A 19,094-nucleotide genomic window follows, 5' to 3' on the forward strand; every position below is an offset into this window, starting at 1 on the left:
GTAGCAGTACCTGATATATCAGGTTGCCGTGACACTGGGTCCTTGGTTCGGTACTGCTCACTGATGAGCACTAAATCAGCTTTGATCTACGCAGTGAACTGCGCTAGGAAATCGCGCGTTGAACTCCGTTGCATATTGATTTGTACAATGCGAATTATGTTATCAGGAAGCGGTTAGCTCTTTCCAGTTCTGCTCTGAAGACGACACCGTCCCGAACCCGCAGTATGCGCAACGTTCTCATCAGATGCGCCACGGTCCCTGCATAGGAAGCAGCTTTCCTTTTCATTGTAGGTGTTCGCTTTTTGGCCTGGATGACCACATTTACGGCATGTTGCTCTTCTGCCAGGTTCCCGCTGGTTGTAGACATGTGCCCATAATCTAAACATCAGTAACATTTGGTTGGGACGGTCCGGATTCGTACGCTACACACCACTCTACCAATTCTGATTTTCCCACTGTTTAGAAGTTTCCTCGCGTATTGCTCGGCAACAGGAGTTTGCAGAGGTGATACCAATCCGGGGGTTGTTTACTTCCAGACTATCGCCTTTAGTTACCTCTTCTACCTCTTCCTTTTCTGTGAAGTAGTCATGGTCTCGGGTTTCCAGAGAACACGTGGGTTCTAGGTTGGGAACCAAAGTTTTCTCCCCCTTGATTGCTTCACAGAACGTAACTTTATTTAGTACTGATGAAGGGAGTAAGTTGCTCCCGAAATATATATATACATAATAAAATAAAATTGTATTATAGTTTGGAGTAAGCTATTGGTCTATCAATTTTGTAACTTTATTTGTTGTCCTCGGGCCTAGTTCGACTAGGACTGCACCATCCCTTTATTTTACGAATGGAAGACACTTCCGCAAAAGTCTTGCCTCCCGTCGGTTTAGTAAGCAGAGCTGGCGATCTAGTCCTCCTTCGTCTCCCCACCTTTTCTTTTGATACTCCCTCTTTTGTGTCCGCCTTAATTTTAAGCAGAGGGTTTCCTGATGACGTGGTGTGTTGTTGCCTCTCGTCCCTCTTCGCCTTCTTCTTTTGAGCTTCGAAGAGTATCCGAGTGAAGTTTCCTGCAGATGCCCTTCTTCCTTTCGTTCCCCCAGTTCGCTCTGCAATGGGCTGTCTGCGATCCGATTGACATTCGTAGTGTTTTCATTGGGGGACGCGGTTGTTTCTGCTTCCCGCGGATTTTCTCTTATTCTCCATGTCCGCCTATAGTCTGAAATTCTATCCAGGAACGCCTCCAGCTCCATCAATCCGCTTTTCACTCCTTTGTTCACGTTTCTCTGGAGAATCGTCGGAGATCGCATGCGCTTCACAATTGCCGCCTATTTCTCAATAAGCGTTTCCTTTTCAGCTTTCTCCAGGGTAGTCCACTCGGCTTATCTATATTTTAAACAATTTGGTTGGTTTCGGCAGTTTCCACTGTGCCAGTTTCCGCAACTATAGCACTGTGTGGTATTGTAAGGGTTTCCGTGTCCGTCGCAGGTGCCGCATCACTTTTCGAGTCCTCCTCTCCGTCTGCGCATAACGATGTCTCATGGGGTATTTTAGGACTTACTGCGTCCTTCATTGGGCGCTGGGACAGGCGCTAGCTAGTTCGTCTGGTATCACACATGTCGTTCGGTAGGCAAGCAATCAGCTGGCTCGGCAGAATTGAGGCCATATTGCAAATCAATATCATAATCGCAAAGCCAATCTACAAATAAAACCCGATCTGAATCGTAAGGTTTTGCAGAGATGGAGACACCGGTATCGGGAGGAGGCTACCAAATTCGAACTCCTATGCAAGATAATTAGCAAGGAACTCGTGGAAAACTAATTCAATTTCATCTCAGATTCAGATGATTGGGAAGGCTGGCTGAAGTTACTGGTTTGAAATCTATCTTTCCGTAACAGGTTAAGTGTTCTAAACATCCCCCAAACTTCCCGATTTCCTCTGTGAATCCAGGTCCAAATAATGGTAAATATTTGATTTTCTTTACTTTGACTAATTTTCACAAGCATTTCTCTCTAAATCACTTGTATTCAAGCGCTAAAACCAGTCCCACGCCTACCCCCGTTCACAAAGGAAATATCGGCAAAACAAGAACATTCTTCATCTAAACAAATGCATCTATTTCCATGTCAATTAAGATACCATAATATTTAAAATATTCATACATATCCAGCTCGGAAGCTATGCAATGGAGTCAGCGAACATATTTCATTCGTATTGCCTTGAATTAGCTCCAATTCATCCCCGCCAGCTCAATCAAGATCTCGCTTTGATTGTCACAAAAAATATCACTTTATCGGCCGGAAAGGCTTTGTTAAATACTCGTTTACTTTCTGTCTGTGTCTTTATTCCAGTTTAATTAGTCAACACACAATTTAGCTAATCGCTTCCCATAAACAAATTACAAACTATGAAACAAGCCATCAAGGCGGGTCTCGAGTGTTTGCTGTTAAGTGCTCTACACTTGAAACTTTTATAGAGCGGCTGCAGTGAAAGTGACTAGAACCAAGGGCTGGAAGTGAGAAAAAACAAGAAAGATACTTTGATATCGATGGGGATGGATGGTTTTTATAGTTATGAAAGCCAAGTTATAGTTTGATTGTACTTGGTACATATTGTTTAGTGAAAGCTTGTTCAAACCTCGTTTGATGTTCGACTGCAGCTGGGTTGATACACAAAAGTTCAGATGAAGAATGATTCAGGCATTTTGAATTTTTAGACTACTTTTCTGGCCAGCATTAAATTTATTGGGTATTTTTTAAATATACGCCTTTCCAAACGATTCTATAAATTCGTATCTCACTCCCATTTGACGCCTACAAGCTATGTATCTTTTGTTGATAATTGTTGAATTTCCAATGTTGACGTACCCTCTTGAGTAGTGTTAAAATTTTGAAAGAGTTCGAGCCATTATTTCATATCGGATGGAGACATGAATGTTGATGTTTTCCTTATTGGGGGAGGAGGGGTCGTAAATTAGTTTTTACTGCTTTTTGTGACTGTTCAGTTAATCACTTGGAAACATGAAAATGTCGTGATTTCGTAGCGTGTACTTGAAAGTAAAGATTCTAATAGATTTGTCAATCCGATGAAACATTGGGTGCATAGTTTACAAAGATCTCAATTTTTCAGTACACAGCAATATTTACAGAGTATAATGCACATTTAATAGATTTTGCTGTCGATTTCTGACAATGGGTTTTATTTCGCTAAGGACTTCTTGAAACACGTATACTTCCCAGTTGCTTTCATTAACGATGATGAATTTAAGGAGGTCATCCCGTGTGAAGACCGTTTTTTGGTTTTTTTAGAAATTTTTTATGAAGAATTCGATAAAGATACAAATACGAATTTTTCATCATAGATTTATTAATATCTTGAGCGTGAAAAGTAATTTTTTTCAGCCCGATCGCATTGTTCATTATTGAAATACAGAGCAACTTGTAGACCCATCTCCAAAAAAAGGTGTTTTTCTGCTGCCACGTTAGAGAGTTTTGCAATCATCTTAAAGAAAAAAAAGTAGATGGCATTTTAACGTACAGACTTAACTACAGTCCGCAAACTAGGATTATTAAAAAATATTAAAAACTAAATTTTTGGTGCCTTGTTAAAACTTTTTTTGTGAATTTTGGTGTTTTTTTAAGGCTTCTTCATTAAATAAAAAAAAAGCTACTGAATGAATCACAATTATCCTAGTTTGCGGACCGTAGAAATATGTTCTGAATAAGTCCTGACAATTTTAGAGAATTTTATTGCATAGATTTTCAATATGCAGTTTCGAGAAAAATTCATTTAAAAAATAGAATGTGATTTTTAGCCATAAAATCCGAACTGGTCATTAATCTGCTATCCCTTGTCCATAAACCTTAGATTTCTTGAAGAAATACATGTACAGCCTTGGCTTCAATTCTTGTCCTTTTAATGAAATCATTAGAACGTCATTCGGACCGATAAATGTGACTTATTACATGTTTAACACTATAATTTCCGAACGAATGATACATTCTACACTATATCTGGATACAATTAATGCCAAAAACAAAAAAAAAATTCGATTCCGCGGATCCGACACACGGGATGACCCGCTAAAGAGTGTGTTCTGCCATCAGAACCGTCTCAGATGGTGCAGCGTTCGTCATCTCGGGAATGATGACATTTTGACAGACGAAATAATGAACACATATAAATATAACATCAGGTCCATCTCGCAGGTCAAAAAAGCTGAAAGGGAGAGATCCGTAAGCAGTCAGAAGAGGACCGTTAGACTTACAGGTTAACCCCTTCCATCAGCGAGTGGCTGGAGAGAAAGCATGAAGAGATCAATTATAATCCCACTCAGTTTCTCACCGGCCATGGCGGATATCATCTTGGTCCTTTTCAGCGTTAAAACGAGATCTCCCATTTGGTTTCTTCGGATCCTATTGACTGTGGACAACCTTGAGTAGTTTTCATGACAATAGAATTTGTACCTGTCCGTACTTCTATTTGCCTGCTTTCTAGCATTATGCCCATCCAGAATGGCAGGGTGTCTCCTACTCCCTTGCGGCTCAGGGGATCTTTTATCTTTGTGTGCGATATGTTGTTGACAGCTCCTTCGATATCCAAAAACGCACACAGTGCTATTTCTTTTGTGTTTACCGCACCCGTAGTACATCCGTCAGCTGATACAGAGCAGTTTAAGTTGACCGTCCTGCTCGGTAAGCATGTTGATAGTGATGCAGGACATTACGCTTTAGAACGTTAGTTCTAATATAGTTGTCTATGATCTTCTCCACTGTTTTGAGTACGAACGATGTTAGACAAATTGGTTTGAAAGATTTAGGGTGAAAAGGATCCTTTTTGTCCGCTCTCGGAATAAAGACCACTTTTGCCCGTCTCCACGCCCTTGGTATACATCCCACCCTTAGAAGAGACTCTAAAATGATTCCTAAGCCTCTCTGGATTAGTGCTGGAAAAATGCCATCTACTCTGGGTGATTTCATTGGTTTAAGCAGAATACCTTTTTTACTAGTTTCCAGTTCTCCTTTCTTCCCCTTTTATTCGTTGTAGGGGTGTCAGGCAGAATGTTGTCGCCTGCCACCGAAGAGTAGGACACCGGGAAATGAGTTCTGAGAAGAAGGTGTACCCTGTCCTCCTCATTCTCGGTAAATGTCCCATCTTCCTTCTACAAACAGACAGGTATTGCCCCGTCTATGGTTACAGCCTTGTAAAGTCTGGTTGCTTATGTGATCTGTTCGATCCCTTCATAGAATTCCCTGAAGCTGTTCCATTTTACCTCCCTGATCGCGTTGCTATACGCAGTCAGTGCATTTTTGATCTCTGCCAGTCCCCGGTTTGCTTTGCCCGGTTGAAGAGTTTTCGTGCCTCTGTTCTCATTCTGGCCAGGTTCCTGTCCCATCATTATTCTGTGATCAGACATAGAAGGCTCATCCGACACCCTTCAATTTCTGATCATCCCGTTCATTAGAGTATTTCTTAGAGTTATGTCTAGTACCTCCTGTTTAGTGCTGGTCACAAATGTTGGAGTGTTCCCTAAGTTATATATTTCTAACTTATTGCTAAGAATAAATCCAAGAAGGTACTCACCCCTTCGATTGGTGTCGCTGCTTCCTCAGACTTCGCGATAGACGTTGGCGTGGCTGCCGAGGAGAAGTGGTAACGCCCTCTTCTTACAGTAGTTCACCAGCTTAGCGACTTGTTCCGATGAAGCCCGGGTTTCGTCCCCTGGGAAGTATCCCAATGCCAGGACTGCCTCTCGGGTGCTCCTCCCGGCTTCCAATGAGACTTGGATAACCACATGGTCCCCGGTCAGGAACTCTGAAAGACATATATATTTTAAATTAGAGGAGTCCCAAATTACCTGCATGCTTCCTCCTTGCAGACAGCGAATCTACCCCCGGTCCAATGTTATCTTTAAAACTTGCCATTGCAATTACCGTAGATGCTGCTTTCGCATGGTGGAGGTTTACCTGGGCTATCTTAATGCTGGCCATTGACTCCGTTATTGTTTGGAGTTCTTCTTTGGTATGCATTTCAGCCGGTGTCTCCTTTGCGGTGGTTTTCCTCGGCTTTTCCCCATGCATATGCGCAGGTATGTTACCAAATCGATAGTTGATATGGCAACTCCGACGTTTGATTCTCTCCAAGGATCGGTCATCTGCCCCAGTCTTGAGGAGTTCACTTTTTCCTCTATTTTGGTTCTGAAGACTGTCCACAATCGCATATGGAGATTCTCATTTTAAGCGATTAGGAGGCCTAGGAGATCTTTCGTCTCTATTGTCGCGGGTTTTGGGAAAAAACTGTCACCATGTGGGCTCCTGGTATATCATCCCCCGCACATATTCACAGTTTTGCCCCTTCTCAGCCTGGTAATTTAGGATCCACTATGCAGTGTCTACAATCGGGCAGTCCACCAGTATAAAACCTGATCGAAAGCGTATCCCGGTGAACACAAGTGTCGAAGTCCACCCAGTGCACGTCTGCCTGACGACAAAGTATTCGATGGTTTCCTGCTCTCCACGATTGAGTATTTGCTCGGGAACATTTTTGGCAATATAACTAGCCGAATGCCCTTGATCGCACTAGCATAGTTAATGCCGGGCTTCCTGAGTCCGGCTTTCAGTCCTGACCTCGCCAGGTTTGCTCCCCCCTTGGGTTCAGATTTGGATTTTTTGGGAGCATTCCCTTCATGTGGTAAAGATGGCTTCGGTAAATATGGCTTAGGTCTATTCTTAGTCTTGTTAAGGGCTTCTTCTGGTTTCAGGCTTTCCTTCAGATAGCGCGGGTACCATTTACAATCTGTGCCACTGAGTCCTGTCTTCTGCCTGACATCTGATATATATATCTCAGACGTGCTTTTGCTAGTCCCTGCTTTATGAGCTGCGGCGTTTGTTGGTTGTTGTCCAAGCAGTATACCAAAGTTGACCTTGCTTCCACCGCTTGACGTCCCAACTTTCTGAAAAGCCACACATCGCCCTAGAGGAGAGACAGCTTGCCCTCCGGGAGAAAGAGATAGATTGCCCTCAGGGAGCTATATTCCGCGTCAGTCTACCCCGCAGTGCGCTGCTTGATCCCCTAGCTATCGTAATATGTCTGCGTAAAATAAACAGTGCGTACTTAAAATAGCAATTGCTCAGGAGCGAATTTTCATTTTCACTAACTTTTTCATACCGCCATATTACTGGCAGATGTATTAATTGGGGGGTGCAAGTTGAAATGGGTAAGTCACACTTTAGAAAGGGTGACGAATGCATTGCTGTCTATGAGAGCAGTGGAGTCCACATTTTCAGAGTGATCAACGAGTGAGTCGCCCTAGAATCAATAGCGCAGGACAATAGGGAAGCAGTGCGGGGTTCTCAGAGAGACCTAGAGAGAGGTCGAGCAGGGACTGCATTGGCGGGGTGGACCCACAATGCTCCATTTAGGAGATATTGACAACTGTATATTTTTTTTGTCCGTACTTCAACGACCCGTTTGTGTTGCTTGCGTGACTATCGCTACTGTACCGCTAAACTTCCTTTTTCTATTTTGTTACCATTGTTCTAAGTAGTGACGTTCTTCGCTTGTAGATCTCTTCTTCTAAGCCATTTGCATCATTAGATAGCACTAAAGTCGATTTATCCACCACCGAGGTATTGTAGGGATATTAGCAATGGGGAGCTTCTTTGTCCACTCAGAAAGCCACCGGTACTGCGATTTCGAGTCCCTGCACCATGATTCTCATTTTTCACTCTCAGTCCTGAATTGAATTCTGCTTGCCCTTAAAATAGTCGCTCCGATCCACGCATCAAAAATGTTCAAACATTTGCCCATTGATCGTCTGAAAGAAAGTCTGTGAACATTTGACACTGCGGTGCACACAGATCTAAAGAAATGTAGCTGCATCTCACAGGTCTATATGTCAGACGCATTTCTTTCGCAAAGGATAACAGCTCTTGACACAGTATTTGATGAAAATATAGGAACTGGCTTGCCACGAGTGCAATCACGGGCATGACTTTGTGTGTCCCGAATATAGCTGCCTGGGTATGAAATGAAAGGTCTTGATTATTACTTAGGTACACCGGTTTTTTTTTCTTTTCTGAAATAGGAAAGTGAGGGATTCAAATTTAAGTTCGCCAAGTATATCCAATGTCGATATCTGGCCGGATAAACTATTGTACATTTTGGAAATTTACTGAAAATCCATCTTAACGCACTTTCCCTCCAGCGAGGAGGACTGTGAGTCATAATCGGGCTTGGAGGGTTTTCGGCAACCCCAGCTGTGCGAGACTATCAAATCGGTAATTACCGAGGATAGGATCGGCTGGGCTATAAACAGCTTCTCCGCATACAAATCTCCAGGCCCAGATGGCATAATGCCAGTCATGCTACAGAAGCAGCAGGAAAGGGTTGTGCCGTGGCTTGTTGAGATTTACCGGAGCTGCATCACTTTAGGATACGTACCGCAATCCTGGAGGCACGCACGAGTGGTTTTCATATCGAAAACGGACAGGTGCGGTCATGAGTCCGCGAAGGACTTCCGACCAATCAGCCTGACCTCTTTCGTGCTGAAGACCCTAGAAGGCGTCTTGGAGATTCACTCAAGGACGATTATGGAGAGAACGCCTTTCGCTAAGTTCCAGGTAGGCAAAGGAAAATCCACAGAAACCGCCCTCTACGAGGTAATTGGCACGGTTGAGCGGTCGCTGCAGTACAAACAGTATACTCTTGCTGCCTTCTTCGATACAAAGGGAGCTTTCAACAACGTCAGTACCAACGCCATCAAGGCAGCCTTGACCGGTATTGGATTGGAGGGGTATCCCACGCATTGGATTATATCCATGCTGAGTACCGGGATAATCCAGTCCGATCTGGGAGGCAACTATTTGACCAGAGCTGTGAACAGAGGCACGTCCCAGGGTGGCGCCATCTCACCGGTGCTCTGGTTAATAGTAATGGACAACATTTTACGTGCATTGGACAGCAGCGGGGTGAAGGTGGTGGCGTATGCCGATGACTTGGTGATATTAGTATCAGCGATGTTTCTGTCCATTATGAGCGACATCATAGAAGGAGCGTTGCGTTGTGGGCCGCAAGATGCGGACTCAGCATAAACCCAACCAAAACGCAACTGATGGTATTCACCACCAAGACAAGGATACTTGAATTCCATCTACCACGGCTGAATGAACAAAGATTGATTCATTCCTCTAATGTAAAGTATCTGGGTGTAATCCTGGATCCTAAGCTAAATTGGAGGTTGAACATAGAACTGAGGGTTAAGAAGGCCTGTATAGCCTTCTATACCAGTAAGAGAATCTTTGCAAAGAAATGGGGTCTCCGGCCGAGGATGGTTCTCTGGATGTACATCGCTGTAGCGCGTCCGATCCTGACATACGGCTCTATTGTATGGTGGCAGGCTTTGAAGAAGAAATACAATAGAACGAAGCTTAATAGGATTCAAAGAACCGCGTGTGCAGGTGCTACGGGGGCTCTGTAGTCCTGCCCGGCAGATGCGTGCAGTGCCGTCAGACTACGTGAGTCCAGATGCTGGACAGCGAAGTCCTACGGCCACAGCAACATCCTAGATGAAATACCTCGAGAAATCTGGGCATTCCCCACGGACTATGTCACACGCAAGCTGAACTTCACGAGAAACTTTGCTGTGGACCTTCCAAAAAGGGCAAGGTAGAAACTATGACACGGTATTCTTTACGGACGGATCAAAGATGGCCTACGGAGTCGGCGCGGGGGTTTTCTCGAATACACACGGTGTATCCAAGTTGTACGGTCTCCCAGGTTTCGCCAGTGTGTTCCAGGCGGAAGTACTGGTGATATTGGAAGTCTGTCGATGGCCGGAGCGTGATTCGAGCCCCAAGCGTAACATAGCCATTCTGACCGACAGTCAAGCGACCATCAAGGCCTTGTACTCAACGACGACATCTTCCCGGCTGGTGGGGCAGTGCTCAACTATCTGGGCGTCACGCTCAAGGTCACTCTCCTCTGGGTTCCCGGGCATAGGAACATAGAGGGGAATGAGCGGGCTGGCGGATTGGCCAGGCAAGGCTCTGCTCTTGGCAGTCCTTCGGCGAATACAGTCGGTGTTCCGCTGGCGGCTGTTGGGGCGGAGTCTACTCGCATTACCTAGCAGCCGCGGGCCTGAGGTGGCGAAGGCTTACAAGCTGTGCCAAGTCAAGGCGAATTTGGCTCGCTTATAACATAGCCCGATCACGACAGCTCCTGTGCCAGACGCGTGCAAATGCATTCAAGATTACGGCGGACTGCACGGGGTACTGGCCCATAGGGGACCATGCCGCTAGGCTCGGCATACCCTACAACTCGCATTGAGGAAGCTGCGGAGAAGGAAGGAAAACACTCATGCACTTTCTCTGCGATTGCCCAGTTCTGGCTAGAGTCAGGCTGCGGACACTGGGTAAACCGTTCTTTGGGGACCTCAGAGAAATTTCTAGCTGCAGGGTCGGAGAGCTACTTTTCTTCGTGAATGCTACGGGCTGGCTCTGAAGATCCGAGCCGGCTGAATTTTGCTTCCCTGCTCCCATAACAACAGTCACGGTCTTAGGAGTTTGCGGCATTAAAACGGCGCACCAAAGCGCTAATTGGGCTCCTCGGAGCGGCCACTGTTCTTCCTGAGAGCATAATATTTGCGAAAACCTAAACCATAACATAATTTGCAATACTCGAAAGTTTGGTGGAAGTCCTGCTATTAGTGAAAGGGTGGAACTGTATTTTAGACGTGAAGGGTGAATTAATGAAACGTACAATATAATTTATACAGCTCAGGGCCGTTTTCAGAAAATGCGGGCTGGAAGAAGCGGAAGAGAGTCTTTTCTCAAAAGGGCTGTTCAGCTTTGATCATAGTATTGCCTTTCTTATGGTAAGATTTGTCGAGGAAGCAAGGAAAAGCAGTTTGACAATATCAGTTCGAAAATATTTTAATTGACTTTCTTTACCCACGTGGCTCATTCAGTAAATTATTCATAATCTCAATCATTGCATCCCCATACATCCGTTATCCCTTTTCAACACTTCTTTTCTCGTTCTCATATAGTGAATCAATTTGCAGATGAGATTGCGAATCGCAAAAAAATCGCAACATTTCTTCTTGTTACGCGGAATTCAATAGCATTTTTGACCGGCTTGCTTAGTAACCTGTCTGAGATTTTTTCTTCGTATAAAATCGCATCTTGTATCTCATGTACTGAAATTTACCTTTCATCTCCCTTACAACGTCCGTTCGTCTTTTCGCTAAGATGTGTAAGATACAACCGTTGATTTTTTACACAGAGTTCAATCATGATAATGCATTCGAAAATGTCGGCGGCATATGGATGACCTATATGTGGAGAAAACGGAATTCCTTAGATATGATGCATTAAATGGTTTTAATTTTATTATGTCTTTAATCTTTCTAAGTAGCAGACGAATCTCTGACAAAATGAATCATCTGCTCATGACGGTACGTTAGTTGACATAGAATTTGATCTAGATATCGGTTTAATAGGCGAAGTTCGATTTGAATACCATACATCGCTTTGAATTTAATTGTGTGAAATATTCAAGTGATTTGGAAATGGACTTTAAGTCAGGCTTAGGATTAAAGCCTTTCAAAATTTAACTTGAGTCACACAAATCAAATTTTTAAGTGGTGGAATAATTCTTCATTTCCGACGTTTTTTCCTGAAGAAAAAGTTAATTTTATCGCTCCTGATTTACTTTCTCTGATTCAAGGAATGGAATCTCTAGTTGAAAAGCAGCCCCCATTGCCTTCTCCAGTATGTGAATTACTTGGATTGTCATGCTTTGGAGTTTAGTGCTAGCTTTACCCTTGCCCCTATGAAAGTTTATCTACTTCAATATCGTAAAAATAGTTAAAAATTTTAAATTCCTTTCTTTACAGAGGCGGCGTGAAAAAGGTCGTATAAACGTTAAAGGTGTACGTCTAGTCGAAAGTGCCCAATTAGATGGAGATGGTGGCGATCCATATGCTCCTGACGTAAGTGATTCGCAAATATTTATCCATAATCGATTACTTACCTCTGTTCTATTTTTTTTTGTTCGATTGCAGGGTTTTCCGTTCCAAGTAGGCTATTGTGAAAACGATAATCAAACAGGGTCGCGATCATTACCGCAGTATACATTATATTTGATAGCATCGAGTGAAAAAGAACGATCTGAATGGATTCGAGCTATTCGACAAGGTATGTACCTTTGCATTTGATTTATTTCTACTTCTCTGTACTGCTACGTTTGAGTAAGCCCTTCGTGGAACCAATTATAGTAGCCTCATTTTCACAGGAAGAATAACAACCTGATTGAAGATTACATTCCATAGGGGAGGGCCGAGGCTTGACCCCTGTGTACTGTGACTGTAGACGGTATTAAGTCCCTCATTTGTATTGTACTAAATGGTCCTTTCTAAAGAGTATCTCCGGTATCCAGTTTTACCCAATGAATTGTTAACCGGCCTCAGTTCACCGAATTCAACCTACATCCTACGTTATTGCAGGGAAAGATTTGCTAAAGGACATCGTCTTATTGAGAAGAAAATGCATTCAGGTGGGATATTATTTTCGCCCTTTAGTTTGTTCATAACAGCCCTGTACGCTATCCCCCAAGCATTGGAATATGCCTTCATGAAAAGTCCTTTGAAGTATTCTTGCTTGTTGATGTGTGCGACTTACTTAAATCTACTCTAAAGATTCGAGTGTGCTTTCTGTTTTTCGTCGAAATCTCCCCTTCCTCTGGCTTTTTAATGTAGAACAATCTTCTTGCTCGAAAACAGCCTCTCGTTTCTTAGGTGGTTTAATTTCCATTCGCCCATATTGCCACCTTACCATTTGCTGCGATAAGATGAAATTGTAACCAATTCGATGCCCTCCTCAAAGATGGTATATGCAGACACCTGCCACCTACCTCTTCTAAACCATCCATTCCGAATTCAAGGCATCGAAAACAGCACTTGACAGCACTTAGGGGATATGCTTCGAGTCGGCAAAGGTCTGAGCGCTACAGATATTTCTGCCCGAAAAATGATAGTTGTAGTCTGCATATCTGAATACGTCTTCCTTCCTCATTGTCGAACCTTAGAAGCCGGGCACCAAAATCTGTCTCGTAAAACTTCACGGATATTCTCCGACGTGGTGATTGCATCAGTTTCTTTATATTGTATGGCCTATTGGTCCTTAAGCTAATTCAGCTGCTTCCGTTTTTTGAGAGTTTTCTAGCACTTCCTCCCACACAGATGACGCGTAAAGTAGAATGGATTGAATAATCCTTGTTTTAGGCACGCCTCGAAAGTGTCAGCCAATAGGTCGGGACTAATCTTTACTGCCAGCTCTAAAGTTACGTTAGAGATGCCATTGAAACCTATGTCCTTCTCGTCGAAACTATCACATGTTTTCCGCTGCTCCTCTTTGATTACTAGAGATATCACGCCCTCGTTGAGCTAAAGTATCATTTGTATTTTGCTGTCTTGGTGTTGAGGAAACGTAGCGATAACAATCTTTTTAAAAGGCGCGGGCATGCCACCTGTGGTAGTCTTCGTATCATTTTCATAACCTCGCCAAGGGTTTATATCGGTATGATTGTACAAATCTTTTTATTCCTTCGAATTTCCTCTTTTAAGCGGTCCTGCAGTTGTGTGTGTGACTTTTCTGGTCTCGATCGGACTTTCCCCTAAGTCTCTGGTAAAGACCGGAAACATGTGGCTCGCAGAGTTGTATTTTCGTAGTTTCACTAGGTGTTGTGTTGCTTACTGGGGAAAAGTTGCCTTCTGGGCATAGTAGCAACCACTCAGTGATATATTGGGATTGAACGCCGCGAGGAATGATTCCTATTCAAGAGATTTCACCATTCTCCTGGACAATTCACCTGGCATTTACGAGAGTTCTTTTTCGAGCTCGATCCGCCCTTGATTTCCATGAAAATTGCCTGGTGGTCACTCTAAGTATAGTTTTCACTGATTTGCCAAGCAACTCTATTGGTTAAAGCGGCACGTACGTATGCCAGGTCAACTATAGATCTCAAGCCCTTTCCTCTGAAAGTGTATGCGACCCCGACATTCTTGAGTACCACGTCTAGTACCGGGAATGCTTTGAGCAGAACATATCTCACATTCGTTATCCGCCTGCCCCATTCAAGAGTTCACAGGTTAAATCCCCTGCTATGATTTTCGGTCGAGGTCCTCCCGCGTTCATAACCAGTCCGCTCGGCATCTGTTCATACTATATATGTGGATCCATCGCACTTTTGTTCTAGTGAATCCATTCTCAGAGGGTTCCATTATTTCCTGGAAGATTTGTATCAACCTCATCTGTGATTTGTGTTGAGAACTTTCCTGTATTCTGAGTACATTCTGCTACCTGTCTTGCGCCGATAGATCACTCCTGGGACCACCATCACAACCGGTTCTGAGATAGTGCGATAGGCAGACTCCTCTCACAAAGTTCCCTGTCTCTGTACTCTGCACCGGGCTAATTCCAGTCAACCCATACGTTTCAAAAGAATTCCTGGGGATATGCTCTCGGCCCGGTTATTTGAAGTTGGCTCCTTTGTGGGCGTTTTATGGTGGTGGTGACTGTAGCCAATAACCCTTTAATTGCCGCATGGGTGTTAGGTAGGCCTCGCAACTACTGGTAGGAATGCTGAATCTGCATTCAGTATAAACCTCTAACGTTGCGCCTGTCATGGCGGGGCTCTGATTGCGGTCTCCAAATCAATTCCTATCAGAGAAGATTATGCATACATGGCGTGTAGAGGAGCACCACCCGTCGAGCTCGGCAGCTTTGTGCCTTCGCTTGAGGAACCACGTCCTCAACTTGCATGACAACATCTACTATGAATCTGCTCTGAAACCTAACTGTCTTGCGAATAAATCTCTGGCAGCACGTATCGCTTCAGGCCGCCTTTCTCTTTATTAGGTTCATAATTGAATCTACGATAATGTCAGGTGTACTGCCATCAGCATGGACCAATTTTCACATGCCATAATTGTACTAGTTGTGTTCACATCATTAGTTTCACTTTATTTCGCTTTTCCTGGTAGAGGCGGAAGGAAATGCTTTGGCAGATAATATTTATCCGGTAGTGCCCTCTCTTTTGTGACTGAAATTTCCTTCTGCCCTGCCTGCTTTTTCCGTGTTGGGTAAGATTTATTTGGCTCAGGGGTCGTTAGCGACCTATAACGGTTCGCTTACGATACGGGGTGTAACGTCCCCGGGGTGCCCGAGTAAGTAGTTCTGACCCCCTAGCTGGCAGTATACCTGCGTCCTAGGTAGTACCCTCGAGAATGCTTCTCGATGAAGAGCGAACCACGAATGACCGGTACACACGGACACACTGGGAGTCTACGGAGCCGTCGACAACTCTCTGTTGGCGTCAGCAGGGTGATGTGAGCGTAGCTCTACCAAGGTAGTTGTTGTGATGTGTATCAGGAGCCAGCCCCTTCGGGACCCTGGTTGGGTAATGTGCATTGAACCGGTGTTAGCAGACCGCGTTGCCCCGAGTGAGCGCTGATCCGTCCGTGAATTTCGGGATCAGTTAAGCGTAGGTCAGGGCCCAGGGAACTGGAGTAGGGGCTTTGTCCCCGAGGGTACACCCGTTCTTGACTATTGTGGCCCGCTCCCTTGCACACGATGACGAGAGCGTCGCACACACTGCGGGCTCGGGACGGTGTCCGATCGGCGGAATTGGAGACGGCTAGGGTGCGAACAGCATGATCCGCATTTTACAAATTAACATGCAACGCAATGCAACCGCTCACCAGTTGCTAACACAGTTTGTTGCGGAAGTAAATGCTGATCTCGTGCTGGTTAGCGAGCAATACCGAAACAAGGACCTGTCCTCATGACATCTCCACTTATTGGGCACCGCTGCCATCTGGGTTTGGGACGACGTTCGACTTCGTGTTCTTGCCGAAGGCCGGGAGAACGGGTTTGTCTGGATCCGGTGTTTAGGGATAACGTTTTTTAGCGTGTACCTGACGCCGAACGAGGCGATGCCGGACTTTCGGCGCCTGCTTGATGCTCTGGAAAACGCCCAGGCTGAAACAAGCATTCCTGACATCATTTTTGTGTCGGAATCTCTGGCATCATCGGTGAACGGGTGGTGAGTCGTAGAAGACTTCTGGGCAAGTGATCACCAGTACATCGCGTTCGAAGTGGGTGAAGTTACTTGCCTGCGAGCACCAACGCGATGCTCCCCCTGTCTGTGGAATGTCGCGAGGGTGAACATCGGAAAGTTCATCGAAGCTCTTGGAGCAGGCAGAGCCGCGCTGGAGGGCACTCCGGGGGGTGGTAGTTTCGCTGCTCACACCGTCTTAAATTCAATGATGACCCTGATAATGACGGCGTGTCAGGTTTCCACGCCCCGAGGGGGCCCCAGGCGCGATAAGCCTCCTATGTACTGGTGGACGTCAGAAATTGCCGACCTACGGATATTGAGGGATTATCTGAAAGACCACTCCCTGCTCTATGAGACGCTAAAGAACTAAAGGAGGATGGAAATCAAGTCGGGAGTAGCACAGGGATCCATCCTAGGGCCGGACCTCTGGGAGGCTTCCTACGATAGTCTGCTGAGACTCGATATGCCCGAAGAGTCGCCCCTGGTCGGTTATGCAGACGACGTTGCGGCACTTGTTGCCGGAGGCAAAGCAGGCTTGGCATATTGATGCGACGCGTAAGCGAATGGATGACTGCTCACGGTTTCAGCGTTGCGCTGGAAAAAACCGAAGCAGTCATCTTGACCAGAAGGAGAATCCCGACCCTAATTCCCATATATCGATCGGCGGCTTCTTTGAGCAAATCAAAACAGCAGCGGACAGGGCTGCAGCTGGAGTCGCGGCCTTGATTCGGCTAATGGCGAATATCCGGGGCGTTCTATCAACTAGGAGACGTCTCCTTATGGGAGCAGCGCAGTCGGTTCTGTTATATGATGCGTTTTGGGAGTGGCGTCTGCTTATCGCATCGTCTCCGAACCGGCTGTGATGATGATCGTGATTGTGATTCCCGTTGCCCTCTTTGCCAAGGCGCAAAGCTATCTACCGCCGTAAGGGCGAAAACTTAAAAGAGGTGGTTGCCCGTGAAGAACGACAACGCACCCTTACCGAGTGGTAAATTTCCTGGCAAAATGAGCCAAGGGGCAGATGGACTGCGCGGCTCATCGATAAATTAGACCCGTGGTTGAACCGAACGAATGGTGAGATTGATTACCCTACTTCTAAGTGGGCATGGAGGTTTTCAGTCTTACCTGCACAGGATCGAGAAGGCGTGATCTACTGATTGTGTATTCTGCAGTGGAGTGGCTGACGACGTCAGTGGCTTTATGCAGACACAGGGAAGCTCACTACAGACAACATTGTCAGAGAGATGCTGGCAGCTGGAATCGTATTGCGCATTGAACTCGACCGGTGGAGGGATCGGACGGTAAGCGTTTCCCTGAACTAACAACTCCATTCCTCCCTTCCCCCCCGTTGGTGAAAGGGATTCCTTGACTTGAAGGCTCCCAAAGCCAGGAGAGCGGGAGGGAGGGTTAGCCCGAAGTAATGTGTCAAACGGTTCCAGGCTAGTTCTCCGATGAGAGGGAGGTGTTTAGTTGGTAGTCCAACTGCGTGCTGTTGCGGGAGTCCAACACGCATTCACCTATCCTACTCCCCAAAAAAAAAATAGTCATGTTTTGGATGCTGATTGTGCTAAGGAGACGTTTATTCCCATATTTCGGTTCCGCTAGTTCTACTAGGTCAGCGATTTAAATACATGCTGAATGTGCTGCCTCAGAGGTATGCTGTGAATCGTTCTAACACTGGTAAATCCTGATACCTAATTTTCCAAAATATCAAGATTTTCTTGACTTGTTTTTTGATCTTAGACTTCTGGAAATTTATCCCGGTTTGAGTTTTAGATTTTTGGTTGCTAACCCCATCCAGTATAAATGAGAGAGAAACTTGGTTATGGTAGTCCTTGATTGCTGGCTGGTTGCTATTTCTTCTGCCTGATTCCTTTTTGATTTAGTTTCAGAAGTTTAAATCTAGTGGAACCTCTAGGGGTCCTACCACCCATCCTAACTCATTACTCTATCACTAAGATATAAGTTTGTAATCAGAAATCTTGTTCTTTTCCAGTTTGTGAAGAAACCAATACACCAAAACTATATCGTTTCCATCCGGGCATCTGGTCCGGTAAGAAATGGTCATGCTGTAAGATTATAAATCGAACGACGTTCGGATGTCAAGCTGCAACGCATTGGCGTGAAACCAACAATAATCCAAGTAAGTAAAATGCATTCTCGCATCTATAATAGTTGCATTCAGATATATTTACATATAATACCTGCGACGTGGAAGTTTGCAATATTTATAAACATAGTTTTGTGTAATTTTTTTCTTATCAATACCTTCGCAGCAAGTAATTATTCTCGCCTTGAAAAGCGTGAATGCCGGTCAGTAAATCTAGTTGAGCCCCTGGGGTGTCCTCGATCTTACTAAATCGCCGCATGCACTTCACTTCAACATTATGAATGCATTCAAGCTCGCAATATAAATAAAGTCTATGAGTTGACTTCACTTGGGGCCAGGGATGTGCTTGTATCTAGAATTACCATATTTTTTCTCTTTTCTAGATTTTTTTTATAGGTTGCCGGGGCGATAAGAAGTTTTCATGAGCAAAGTTGCTCTTTATTATTTAAACGTTGACGGAATTTTGGTTTATGACCGACTGACTGGAATAGAACAAAATGAGTTTGCTCAGTTGGAATTCTATTAATTTCAAAGTGGTTAGCTCATCAGCACTTTCAGATGGAATCAAGTCGTATGACATGTTTTGCGCTGATTATAAACTTATATGTCTTGATATCTTCCAGTACTGATAGCATTCGACTTATTTTTGGAGATTGAATGTCGTCAGAATTCTTTCGCGGAATCACTATCTTGAGTGGCATCTAAACGGAATAGACGAGTTTTTGAACACCCCAAACTGTTTGGCATAAATCAATTGCGCTTTTTTACTTTTACTGTTAAATTAATGAGCATTCTAAATTAAAAGCATCATTTGCTAAGATAATGAAAGATTAAACACATTAATTTACTTAATTATGCAAAACTACCATTTAT

The 19,094-nt window shown here is 44.6% G+C and overlaps 1 protein-coding gene across 1 annotated transcript in view; it reads left to right on the forward strand.

Annotated features, from left to right (window-relative positions):
• LOC119654364 (tyrosine-protein kinase Btk29A) overlaps nt 1-19,094 on the forward strand; it is a 283,921-nt gene that overhangs the window by 69,389 nt on the left and 195,438 nt on the right. The window contains exons 3-5 of the mRNA XM_038059713.1: nt 11,889-11,984; nt 12,057-12,189; nt 18,108-18,254. Of these exons, the coding sequence (XP_037915641.1) occupies nt 11,889-11,984; nt 12,057-12,189; nt 18,108-18,254 (376 nt within the window). The remainder of the gene's footprint in view (nt 1-11,888; nt 11,985-12,056; nt 12,190-18,107; nt 18,255-19,094) is intronic.

The sequence above is a fragment of the Hermetia illucens genome, chromosome 1 (genome assembly GCF_905115235.1).
Source record: "Hermetia illucens chromosome 1, iHerIll2.2.curated.20191125, whole genome shotgun sequence".
NCBI classification, from domain to species: domain Eukaryota; kingdom Metazoa; phylum Arthropoda; class Insecta; order Diptera; family Stratiomyidae; genus Hermetia; species Hermetia illucens.